Genomic DNA, 13,399 nt, shown 5'->3' with positions numbered 1-13,399 from the left:
GTATCAGTTTGGTCTGGGGACACATTGACTAGAGAAATGATAGAGATAGAGAGGAGGTGGTCCGATTTGTTATTTGGTTGATGGTAATCCAGATGAAACTGATAAGAAGAAGTTATGGCTGTATGTGAGTATAATAAAGGTCGCAGGGAATGTTTTTCTTTTTACACCAGAAGTTGGTTTCCCTCCCTAAAACTTTGACCTCTTTTGGTAACTCCCCTTTACAGGTACGGTGTCTTTTACAGTCAGTCGGTGCTTACAGTCATTCTTTGAGGCAGAGGAGTGAAAAAAAGAGAAAGGGAATTCCACAAACCCCTTCAGTGAGGAAAGGTGCTCAGTATCCCACCACATCATGACTAGATCTGCACTCTTGATTCTGGCATTCCTTGTTGGATTCTGCGCTCAATTTACAGGTAAAGTAAAGTATTTTACAGTGACATTTTTTAGTCAGGGATCTGTAAATGCAAAAGTGGCATTGTCATTTGATGAGATCAGCATAATTTGGTCACTGAATAGCCAGTGTGCTTATTGTGAACACCGTTCATTTATGCATTTTTTTACCCTTTAGAACTCAGTCATTACTTGTTAACTTTCTGATAAGCTATAGATTTAGATTGATTTACATATCTTGGAAACACATAACGTTTTTTGTTTGTTTCTTATGTCACATTTAGACGCTGTCAGCTTTGATGTACGGAAAAATGAAAAATCAGAGAAGGTATGTCAGTTATCACACTTTGGTGTGATACACTAATCATTTTGAAATACACGTATTGATACATGCTGTTCTGATATGCTATGTCTGAGGGATTGTTATTTTGTTCTACAGACAGAAGGTTACATGACGATACTCTGCTCACCAACACCTGCCCCTTTATCCCCATCCTCTTCAGGTACCGCACTCTCAATAATCATTTTAATATAGTGACCAGTTTGAGTTGCTCAGGCATTATAATAAGGTTTCTAATGGCTTGATCCTTATTTACTCAATACACAAAATTGCTAACATCTTTATTTCCCACTTCTTTTCTCTCCATCAGTTCATACTCTAAGACCTATTGATGTTTCAGCCGTTCATGTCGTGGGAATTCCACTCTCGCACAGGTAAAAAAGATTAAAATGCACAAATAATTGTCAGTAATAATTCAAAAGTTGGAAGCGGCACACAACATAAACACAGCGGCTTCCTGAACTGCTATAAAGCGAGGCTAATGTATTGAAACCTTAAGCAAAATCTCACTCACTCTGTCAACATGTATGTTTGCATCATCAGGGATGAAGCATCCAGATTGGCCAATAGAGTAGCTGGTAAGTCTGTAAACTTCTACGAGTATTTCTACAATCAAGGAAAGATGAAGAAGTGTCTAGAAGAATCTAAAATTCGATTTTTATGCTTGACATTACGTTAATTTATTTGATTTTGTTATAATTTACTTCAATAATCTCGCTATGTCACATTTTAACTTCAGACAAAAACACTTTTTTTACACTACAGGGGGATTACAGTAATCGAGTATGTAGTTGAAAGTATTTAACGTTTGCAGGGAGTTCAGTTTAAGGTTAGGGCCAGTACTGTGTAAAAAGTCGCAAAGCACACTTTGAAGAAACGCTCTCAGATCATCAATGTATACAGCTAAATCAGTTTATCTCTTTCTGGGGATAAGAGAGTTGGCCATAAACGCAGGTTGACCTTGGCAGAACGTGCAACATGAATAGAAGCTTTCACCAGCTTCCCTTATCCCAACAGCGATTACCACATAATGTGCATTCCCCATCGTCTGATTGTATTTTAATGATCTATACACATAGATTAGTTCTATAACATTGTGTCCATGTGTGCTTGAATAGAGCTGCTGTCCATGTTTAACCCTGAAGTGATCGCTCAACATGTGGATGAGACTTCAATGCAGTCCAGGTAAAACACACAGACACACAGACACACACAGACACACACACACACACACACACACACACACACACACACACACGCACACACACACGCACACACACGCACACACACGCACACACGTGTACAGTCATATACATATGAATGCTGTATGGCTGCAGGTGTGTTATAATACGATTGTGTGTGTGTATGTGTTGCAGAAGCTTGTTGGAGGAAGCTGAGGAACTGGCTAGCTCCCTTTCGCATCAGGTACAGTACCCTACAGTAACCCTCTCATACCAGTGCTTCATGTATTTCAAACATTAACATTATCCTGATGAAGACAGTTCTACGCTAAGTGAGTTTGATAATTGATAAATAATAAAATATTTACCACTTTACTTTGGCTAAGACCAAAATATCAAACAGTTTATGGATTACAACCTTTAAGTTCTAAGTTCTAAGTTGTATGCGTGTGTTTTGTTTTTATTATCTTTTTCAGGTGTCAGAGTGGAAGTTTGTCCTTTTATTTGTCTCAGCAGATTCCCTGTGTGCTTGCTCACCACATGTAAGATTTCTTCACTACAACAAAACAATGTTTGATATAGCATGCGTTACATTTGGTAGAGGATGCTAAGAGTGCTTAACTTTTGCTTGCGCTTCAGGTTGCTGTAGATGTTAACGCAGTTGTGCAGGAAGTGGAAGCAGCTCTGCAGTTGTTGCAGGAAAGGGTATTGTGCCTTTTGTTCAAATAGTTTTTGTCATGAACAGATAGAGAAGAAAACAAATAGTTATAGGCTGGTTGTGTTTTTACAGTTGCATCACACTTTAGTCCATGTCGTGGTCTGGACCACAACTCATCAGCCGGACAAGTGAGTGTGTTTTGAATTGTAACTATTAAAAAGCTGGAAAAAAAAACATTGCATAAACTATAGGTACAATAATATGTTGACGTTACTTTTTGTATGTATATTGTCTATAGTGTTGTGATCCTTTTAATTCTAAAATGCATGTGGCAGTGATGTGCTTCCTTTTTGTTGTTGTGCAGGTGTGAGTGTAGGAGAGATGAAAGCATAAACCATCAACTACATAGGGCAACTCTTCTGAAAACACTACAGGTAAAATACATGTAAATGCTGTAAACAGTATTTATGTACTTGTGTCTCATATAGTCTGAATCACATTTGGCCACATACTCGGCTAATATCAGTGTTATCTTGTTTTCAGGATTCTCTGAGTCGTGTCTTGGAAAACCCAAAGTTGCACAGTGACAGAGCAGACTTCTCTGCTGTGCTGCAGTCTGCTCCTGTTATCCTTGAACCCATCTCAGACCCTGTAAGCAATGGAGAGCAATTTAGGCTCGACAATACTGTAACTAAAAGCTGTAAATGTCACACCCTTCCTCCCACTAACAATGCATGTGAAACCATTGAAATGGCTAATGTGTAACTTGCTTTTATCCTTTTGTTTCTTTGTAGGAGAACACATGGTCTGACCTGGACCAACTAGCTGTTCAGCTATGGACGAATATGGTTAGTTGGTATTAATAATACTCCTAAATAAAAATGTGTCCTGCGTTAACATTCGACCATATGACAATACGTCATGCTGAAAACCTTCAACACTGATCAAAATTATGGTCTTACACTGAAATTGACCCTGTGTTGTAAAATGAGTTAACGGTAAAGAGTTATCATATTCTTTCAAAATAAAAGTAAGAAGGTGCCGCGATTGCAGGGAACATTTATTACTATGACGTGAGATTAGATAGGAGATGTAAAGATTAACTGGATGAGATTATCCTCCTCTGGGATGACTTTCTCCAGCTTTGTTCATTCTGCATTTACAGTAAATGCAGGTACAAGAATTGTGCAACCCGCACTATTGGACACTGAAGTGTCATCGGCTACCTTTTAACCTAGTCCCTGATCCATCGTAACTTTTTTTCCTTTCTACAGCTTCAGCCAGCGACAGGTCAGGCAGAGGTCAAGGAGAGTGGATTCATCACTATTCCTTGCCCTACACAGGTGAGGCATCCCATACTATGTAACACAGTCCAGTCATTTGTTGTCTTTCTGGTCTTGACTTACTCGACTTAAGATAAGATAAGATAAGATAAGATAATACTTTATTGTCCGTTTTCACGGAAATTTAACTTGCAGTACAAGCTCCAACAGTTATGAAAACATGAAACAGCATTAAAAACATAAACAACAATGAATAATAAATATGATGGGGGGTCCAGTCCCGCAAAAAGTGGTCATAAATAATATGGGGTTAAAGTCACTTCTTTGCTTTCCTGTGCTGATTCAGTAGGGAGACTGACAAGGGCACAAATGAATGTTTATATTTCACTTTTCTTTTTTCTTTACTTCCTTCTTTTCCGCTCTCATCCTAGGAACGACCTTTCCTACGCACGCTGAGAAATGACCCGACTGAAAGGGAGTGGAAGGCCTCTAATGTAACAGATCCTGTAAGTCTCCACCTTCGAACTCCCGAGTAATAATAATGTGTGAATGCTTTGTCATCAATGTGTGAAGTTAAACTTATGTGAGATCACTGTGTGTTTGCAGGTTATGGGTACTGAAATGCCTTGCACAGACCGCAGTCCCTCTTCCACTACACCCACTTCAGGTAAGATACTGTATGCTTTTTTCTTCTCTTATTCTGCTAATATATTTTGAGAAATGTTGTTCAATCCACTTTACCCTCTGTGTAGTTCATGAACTCAGACCTGCAGATATCAAGGTGGTGGCAGCAGTGGGCGACTCTCTGACAGTACGTTTTTCGCCTCTCCTGCCTTTAAGTCTAAATATATTATAATACAATATATATAATTAAACCTGATATGTAGTATACATACAGAACAGGGCATTTTTGATTTATGTGTGTATGTGTTCATAGTGACATGTGAATTCAACAGATAAAACACAGGTGAAGTGAGAATTAGGGTAAATTATTCACTTAAATTTAAAAAATTGGTGATCAATTCCAACTTTCATGCCAAGAAAATAAATAATAAATATTCACACAGTAGCTTGCGATAACTGCAATACATGCTTCTGGTTCAATAAATATTTGACTCTAATCATCTGGTCTCACTATCTCACATCTGATGTTCACTGAAGGCAGCCAATGGTGTGGGTGCAAAGGCAGACAACCTTCTGTTGGTGATTAATCAGTACAGAGGACTGTCATGGAGGTAAGATAAGCTAAAGCAAACCTTTGTTCTAATTTGGATAGTGTTGAAAAATACGATTAAACACTTGGTTTGTTGATTTTTGTGTGCTGCCTCATACTAACAAGCTGTTTCCTCGTTTTTTTAATGTTTGTCTTCTCTCTTTTTCTTTTTTTAGCATTGGTGGAGATGAGAGCATTACCAATGTGACCACACTGCCAAGTACGTGTGTCTCTTATTTTATCATTCTTTTTGAAGATGGTAATAGCAATGCATTGCATTAAATTATTTAAAAAAAAGCCAAGGCTTTATCTCATCACATGAACATGTCCACCATTGGGAAATGTTAGCATAGATAACATCTATAATTATGGTGTTTAATCAACATCATCATCACAATAATAATAAACTTTATTTCTATAGCGCCTTTTAAAATTAGACTTACAAGTACTTACTTCAAGATAGTGAAAAGATTAACAGAGAACATGCAATAAAACAATTTAAACATAACATAAAACCATAACAAAACTAAATATAAAAGAATTTTGAAATGTTGACATTATAAAATTATTATACAGATGCCAATGTGTACATTGTATGCTTCACTGTCTAGAACTGTCAACTAAATATTTAAGATAATCAGAATGATTTGAATGTATCTACCACAAAAAAGAACACAATCCTGTGTTTGCGCCCTGCAGACATCCTGAGGGAGTTTAACCCCTTGCTGACCGGCTTCTCAAAGGGAATGGGTGACGAGGAAACTCCTCAAGCCTTCCTCAATCAGGCAGTGGCAGGAGCTAAGAGTGGGTCAGTCATGTCCTTTACTTCAGTTTAGTATTACTGACTATTTTACTCATATACAAATACAATCTAACATGAATGTATGGCAAACCAGAACAAAGTGTTTGCCCTTCTTCTCTCTAACCATCAAATCCCTGTTTTCAGTGATATGGTGCGACAGGTGCAAGTCCTAGTGGACAAAATGAAAAATGACTCGGTGAGGCAGTGGTGATCCACATAGAAACACACACACACACACACACACACACACACACACACACACACACACACACACACACACACACACACACACACACAGATATGCTCTTTTGTAACCTTTGTCTCAGTTTTACATCCACAATAAGGCAATAACCAAGTTAACAGTGAACTTTCCCTTTGTTTCTTTTACAGCGCATTGATTTCCACAATGACTGGAAAGTGATCACCATGTTTATTGGGGGCAATGACATCTGTGACTTCTGCACCGACAGCGTGAGCACTCAGATTTTTTACTTACTTGAGCATCCTGCTTTGCCGATTTTCATTTAAAATTACCCTGGAGGACGTTTCAACCAATATCATTATTGATCTATAATCATGCTCCACATCGGTTGTAATGCCTGACAGTTATTCACATATCTACAGACTGCATACACCCGTCCCTCACTCCTGAACAATTTTACAGCTCTTCTCTTTCAAAGAACAGTCCTTTGCACTTATTTCCGTTTCTAACAATTTTTTGTTGTACATTTTCTATTTTCTGCTTATAGTATTGACTTGCTTTTTGACTTGACCTGCTCATCTTCTCTCTGATTATTGTTTGCACCACCAGACCAAGTCAAATTAGACTTACAACGCGATACACCTGAACGTGATTCTGTATTTTATCTTCATGCTTTGGCTCTGGTCTACTTTTTCCACAGATGTTCTTCTCACCCAGGAACGTGGTCGGCCGTATCCGCCAAGCTCTGGACATCCTCCACAGAGAAGTATGTTTTTCATCTTCTTTCATACACACACAAACTTGACTGCATGTACGCAACTTCAAAGACATAATCCAATTTACATGCAGCCTAAGAAACATTTATGTTTTGTATCCTCCAGGTGCCTCGTGCCATCGTCAATCTGATTGAGCAGTTAGACATTGTACCATTGCGTGATCTGCACGACGATAAAAGTTTGGGCTGTCCCACCTGGTTTGTAAGGTCAGCAATCTTTTGGTTGCGTAAGACAAGACGGTTTTGACCAAAAGACAGATCCAAGTTATTATTTAACACGTTTGATGTTTATGTTTCAGTTTAATTTGCCCCTGCATACTGAAGCCTAAAGAGGGCTCCGCTGAACTCCAGAAGGCCAATGACTTCAATGACGCCTATCAGGTATAAGACTCATTGATGCTCAATGGAAGAATATGAATTTTCTGTACATATTCTAAAGCTCTTTATACATTTCTGTAGCTACAAAACCAATTCGCTAGCCTTAATTTGACTTTGAGATCTTGAAAAGTCAATGTAGCACTGAAAAAGTCAGATTTTAAGGACATCATCTTTGTTTAACACTTGTGAACATTTCTTTTTTTATATCTTTATCTTTTGGCTGTCTCTCTGTCCAGCTGGCTATGAGGCAGCTGGTTGACTTCGGGCGATACGACACTCACAATAACTTCACTGTGGTCCTGCAGCCCTTCTTCAGGCAGGTTATCCTCCCCAGGTTAGAGGTGAGAGGTGACACCGCTGAAACATTAAATACTCCGCACGGTGTATCTCAATATATATAGCTATATATATTTTTAAAATTAAAATAACTTATCCCTTTGTTTTGAATAGGATGGCCGGCCTGACCGCTCTTACTTCACGCCCGACTGTTTTCATCTCAGCCAGAAAGCTCACACCCTCATGGCTCGTGCTCTTTGGAACAACATGGTGCGGTTTTACTTTAATCTGAGGATACATTTCATATAATTTGCCGCAGCCTTATAATGATCCGTTATGAAGCACTGACTTTTACTTTTATTTCTTTAGTTAGAAGCAGTGGGCAACAAGACTTTTACACAGGACTTTGCAACGGAAATTGTGTTGAAGTGTCCCTCTGAGGTAACAATTGATTAAAATAAATTACAGTCTTGTTGTTGTTTCAATTATTTTATGTGTATTCAGATGTTTTTTTTTTCATAGACAAACCCATTCTTTAGGACTGCCGTCAACAGCAACTACACCTTTCCAGGCCCTCCACCCACTCCTCCTCCCGTTACAGTAGGTCATACTTTTTGTCTTTCATGCACGGCAAAACGTAATGGCATGAAGTTATTATTTATTTATGATGCCAGGTAATGTATTATAACTATAAATGCCCTAAACTATGTCTCTCCACTCTTTAGAATTGGGGCACTGACTTTTCCTGTGCTAACACAGCTCCATCCAACTCTGTGCCAACTTCGGGTATGTTCTCAAGGTGTTACTTATCGGCATTAAAGGGAAATAGAAAAGGTTAGATTGTAAGAAAGGCTCATGTTGATCTTTTTGTTAGCTCACAGGCTTCGGCCAGCAGACATCAAAGTGGTGGCAGCTCTGGGAGACTCTTTAGCGGTAAGTTAGTAATACACAAGACGTGACCAACAAGTTTGCTGGGTAAACATAATATTCATCTAAATACTTTGATGAAAACGATATCGCCAGCCATTTCACAGAGCTTTCAAATGAATTGTGCAGTCATCATTTTGATTTACTTATAGTATTTATGTCAATATTTTGTCTATCTCTCTTCTATTTCTCTGTTACCCCTTTCTCCTATTTTCTCTCCTGCTGATATACTCCAATCATTGTTATAGTTGTGTAACAAATTATGTAATCATTTTGACAGATGGACTACATTACTTTGCACAAGTCATAAGAATGTATTTTGAAAAACATAGTTAGCTATAGTGGTATTATTACATTATCTTGTTTCATCCATTGTTTAATACATAGCATTTCTCCAAAACCCATGTCTGAGCCATGTGTGATCTATAATGTTAGGAAATAAGTTACTGTGAGTTTGAATAACGCTGGTGTGATGCAATATAAGTTAGTAATGATTGACCCAACCGGTGGGTCGACACTGCTTACTTTTTCTCTAGATAACTATAAATCAAGTTAATGAACAAACTGACAGAGCATTGTCAATTCATTGGGTTGAACTGAGAAAAAAATTCAAGACTATAACCCTCTTTTTCTGCATTCAGACTGGCTTTGGTGCGAAGGCAAATAATCTGCTGCAGCTCAGAACTGAGTACAGAGGGGTGTCATGGAGGTGAGAGACAGCTCAAAAACTATAAACGTATTAATGTACACTGCGTTGTGATCATTCAAGTCATTGTTTGTTTGTTTGTTTGTTTTTCATTAAAACAGCATTGGAGGAGACAAAACTCTTGAGACTGTCACAACATTACCCAGTAAGTCCTGAGCCTGACCTGCCCTGTAGATTTCTGGACACGTAATACACAGTGGTACCACTAGGTCGCAGAGTTGGTCTGTAACAAAGCAGGCATTTTGTCTCTTGTGCAGTCATTTATTATTTATATATATTCATATATATTTTTTACATCAGATATCCTTAAGAAGTTCAACCCTAACATCAAAGGGGTGTCAAAGGGAACAGGGAAAAGGCAGACTGGCTTCAACGTGGCTGTATCAGGAGCAAAAGTAGCGTAAGTCCTGTAACATTTCTTTATGAGCTGCAAGTGGTTCACTTGTACATGTACCTGTATTTTGTGCTCTGTATTAAGCATTTTGTGCACTCATCAAAACCTCTGCTTTCATACAGGGGAATCCCTGGACAGGTCCGACGCCTGATCGATACCATGAGGAATGACCTTGTGAGTTTGACCACCTGGCACTATACTAATGCATGCACATATGCATAATCATTTATGTGCGAGAAAATGCAATGTGTTCCATCTCTCCTTAATTTACGGAAATAGACGGTGGATTTTGAGAAGGACTGGAAGCTGGTGACCCTCTTCATTGGAGGCAATGACCTGTGTCAGTACTGCAATGACCGCGTGAGTTGCTTTATAAGAAGTCGTCACAGCAAATGAAGGTTGATCCAATGGAGGAGGGGCTAGCACCCCCCTCCAGTAAAGACAGTGTCCTATCAAAGCACAGGGGTTAAACATACTATGGTGTTGTGTGATGCCCCGTGCAGAGCCGTCTCATGATATCACTCTCCAAACGGGACCGGGCACCGGAGCTGAATAATCAAGCTTTGTGAAACGGCCCTCCCCCTAATTGTTTTATTGTGCTAGAGTAAGATGAGAGCAGACATGGTTTCTTTTCAATGAGCACATTCTGTCACTTCACCCCCCTCTCTTTGCTCCTCTTTCTCGGCCTCTGTCTGCATTGAACAAGCACACGGGGCACAGTGACGGGCCTTGTTCTCCAAGAGGCATAAACAACGCAGAGGTCAACCCAGACTCTCTTCATCCTGTCTCTGTCTCCCACCCTCCTCCTCTCTCTCTCTCGCTCTCGTTTTGCCTTTCCTTTCCCTTTCTGTCTCTCTGTGCTTTGAAGCAGAATATCAAAGCACCGGCATCAATTTAGGATGAGCTAGGATACTGTGGTAGTGACAGCTTAGGGTTAGCTGTTGCCCTTACGCTCATGCATGCTGTTGCATGGCGTCGGCCCTTTTGGTTGATATGTACTTTTTGGCTACAAACTAAATGATCTTTCACTGAAATGATTCTGCTTTTCTCTGGCTACAGCGGTGAACAGCTGTTAAGGCAGAACAAAACACAGGAGTGTACATGTGTTCACTGTGAATTAATAAACATCACTGTATGTACGTTGTGTGTAATCTTGTTATTCTCTCGGTTGCCAGGCCTCTTTGTCCTATCAGAACTACAGCTATCATATGATGACAAGCTTGGATATGCTCTACAAAGAGGTAAAAATGATGTTAAGGGCTACAAAACAACAGTTGATTATATAAAAAGAAATTCAAACACGGAATAAAAAAGTGACTTAAAATGTGTAGTTTTTCCTCACATTTTCTTTGTTTCTTGCTTTCTGCCTGCAGGTTCCCAGGGCAATTGTCAACGTCATGGAGATCCTGGAAATCGAAGGCCTTCGCAGGATAAAAAGAGATACTCTCGGGTGCAATGTCTTACAACAGTACGCTCATCCATCCTCTCATGCCAAATCAATTCTCAATGACTCAATACCACTGAGTCTAAGGCAGACAGCTCCTTTGAATCAACAGCACTTCTCTCCATATTGATCTAATACCGCTCAATCCAGCAAAGAAACTTTTATTTAACTAATAAATAAATATTGCCTTGTTCTGTGCAAAAAAATAAGCATTATGTATCGGCCATTGACGACTACAAAAGCATTACTTCACCAAAATTAGCTTTTAATCTGCCCTCTTGATCCTCAGGTATGTCTGCCCGTGCTTCTTGTTACCAGGAGAGGATTCCCCAGAACTGGCTGAAATGAAACGGTTCAATCGGCAGCTACAGGTTAGCAGACATGGGCAGCAAGGCCTTTCAGTGTAGTCCTTGTAGACATATGATAGTTAGAACTTTGAAATGAAATCCTTACATAATGCAAATCAATAGATTGTCGATGTCTCAATGTTTTTAACTAGTTGGTTGAAATTCTTGGTGGAAAAACCATAAGATACAAGTATTTGTATACGTTATATCTTAATACATGTTCGCAGGGGATCCTTAACAATGTGAATGAGACACCATTGTTCCATCAGCGTGAGTGTACCATGAGCATTTGTGGCCTTTCCTTTTCAGATTGAGACAGAGAAATTGGTGTACGAAGGCCGCTACGATGGCAGGGAGGACTTTGCTGTGGTCGCGCAGCCCTTTTTTAAGAACACCGCTCTTCCTTTGAATGCTGTAGGTCCTTTGTGTACTGCACTCCCACCTATACAAACATTCACGTTAGCTTTAGGACAGTAACCAACCCTTTCCCTCAAAGCACATAATTCCTATAAACTCTTATGTCTCTTTTCTAGGATGCCAGACCTGACGACACATACTTCTCTGCAGACTGTTTTCACTTCAGTGAGCGGGGACACGCTCACATGGCTACAGCACTGTGGAATAACATGGTGAGTCCGGCAAGGCTAACCAACTGTGTTTGACAGTGGAAAGGGTTTTGGGTCAGTCTCACTGCAATGTAGTAACAGGCTGAGGCCGCTGAGCATAAGATGTCCTCTGTTTTTATCTCTAGTTGGAGCCAGTGGGGGAAAAAACGAATTATAACGATTTCTCAACTGGCAGAAATAGAATCAATTGCCCCACAGAGGTAAGAAAGCTGCCACACAAGCACTTCTCACACAATAACCCCAGTTATATTGTATCTGTAGTATAGGCCTACACTTGTCCAATAATGGGTATGACTGGTTCATCTCTTCTCTCCTGTGTGTTGCAGGAGTATCCTTACATCTTCACACGGGTGAACAGCCTGCCCCCCTCCACCATCACTACACCAGCACCCAACACAGGAAGCACGGCTTCACCAGCAACACACACCACAGCCCAGCCACTCACCTCTGGTTGCACGGACACTGTTCCAGTGTGGCTCGCTGCTGTGCTGGCCGTAACGGGTCTTCTGATTGGCTGGGGGCTCACCTGGCTCCTCCTCTCCTGCAGAGCCAAGAGAAGCAATAAGAATATGATGGCTGCAGTGGAGATGAAGGGCACTGGGTTTTAAAGTGCTACCTACCTACTGTGTTGCTCTGGACTATTGTTGGAAAATGTTAACAAACCACAACTCCAAAAAAACAACCAAATTGTGACATTAACAGTACAAATGTGTTTTCTTTTTGTATAGGCCTAATAACTCATCATAAGATAGCCATGGCTGCTTTGACTGCGGAAGTCAATTATTCTCTCAGAAATTATTACTGCATGCAGAGGAGGAAAAGGTTGATATTTATTTAAACTGTATGTAATGTAAAATACACAAGGCTTGCTTTTGCTAGATAAATAGTTTGTAAGAAAATGTAGTGAGGCATCTTTTTTCTGTTTCTTAATGCCTTTGATTGTAAAAAAATGTTTTTTGAGCTGCTTTTAATAAATTATTTGCAATAATTTAAATAAACTTTAGTCTACTGCTCAATTGACATTCAGACAAACGGGCACCAACCGGCCCTGACAAGTTGTAGCCTGTCCGCCCAGGAAATCATCGACATTACACATTAATAGCATTTATTTTTGAAAGTATAATAAATATCTCACCATACAATAAATTACAAAAAGCAGCTATGCACAAAGGATTTTTCTTGGAGCACAGCACACAGCAGCATATATGTATTAGGCTACCTTAATCATTACCATCAGTGAGATAGCCTGCTCATAAAACATAAAAGGGGTTATTGTACAACCTCCTCATGGTGATAAAAGTAACCGACTGCTTCTGCTAATAAGACCATGTCACGGGGACACTGGCAGAAGGTGCATTTACTCAAGTAGCCTACTGACGTACACAACATATGGTCACTTTAAAATATAGGCTATAGGCCTAATGTATCGGAACAGTGTAAAAATTAGTTAAAAATAGCTC

General features: G+C 39.6%; 1 protein-coding gene across 1 annotated transcript; it reads left to right on the top strand.

The window, feature by feature from the left end:
* Positions 1–349: 349 nt before the first annotated feature.
* On the top strand, positions 350–12,547 carry LOC307261668 (phospholipase B1, membrane-associated-like; the record flags this gene model as incomplete). The annotated part of the gene is made up of 43 exons (XM_080042241.1): positions 350–410; positions 672–715; positions 827–890; positions 1,038–1,101; positions 1,271–1,305; positions 1,846–1,912; positions 2,104–2,152; positions 2,385–2,450; positions 2,548–2,613; positions 2,699–2,754; positions 2,931–3,000; positions 3,110–3,217; positions 3,361–3,414; positions 3,841–3,909; positions 4,281–4,355; positions 4,456–4,516; positions 4,602–4,660; positions 5,011–5,084; positions 5,239–5,282; positions 5,762–5,870; positions 6,009–6,060; positions 6,255–6,335; positions 6,767–6,832; positions 6,948–7,048; positions 7,141–7,222; positions 7,456–7,560; positions 7,670–7,765; positions 7,865–7,936; positions 8,018–8,095; positions 8,221–8,281; positions 8,370–8,428; positions 9,064–9,131; positions 9,230–9,273; positions 9,429–9,528; positions 9,645–9,696; positions 9,802–9,882; positions 10,698–10,763; positions 10,896–10,990; positions 11,256–11,337; positions 11,623–11,727; positions 11,847–11,942; positions 12,065–12,139; positions 12,266–12,547. 43 exons carry the CDS (start codon positions 350–352, stop codon positions 12,545–12,547), a joined length of 3,294 nt encoding a protein of 1,097 aa, XP_079898367.1.
* Between the last annotated feature and the right edge of the window lie 852 nt (positions 12,548–13,399).

The sequence above is a fragment of the Ammodytes marinus genome, assembly GCF_949987685.1.
Source record: "Ammodytes marinus genome assembly, chromosome: 15".
Taxonomy (NCBI): domain Eukaryota; kingdom Metazoa; phylum Chordata; class Actinopteri; order Uranoscopiformes; family Ammodytidae; genus Ammodytes; species Ammodytes marinus.
The sequence above is the reverse complement of the archived record's forward strand: the minus strand, read 5'-3'. Positions and strand labels throughout refer to the sequence as shown.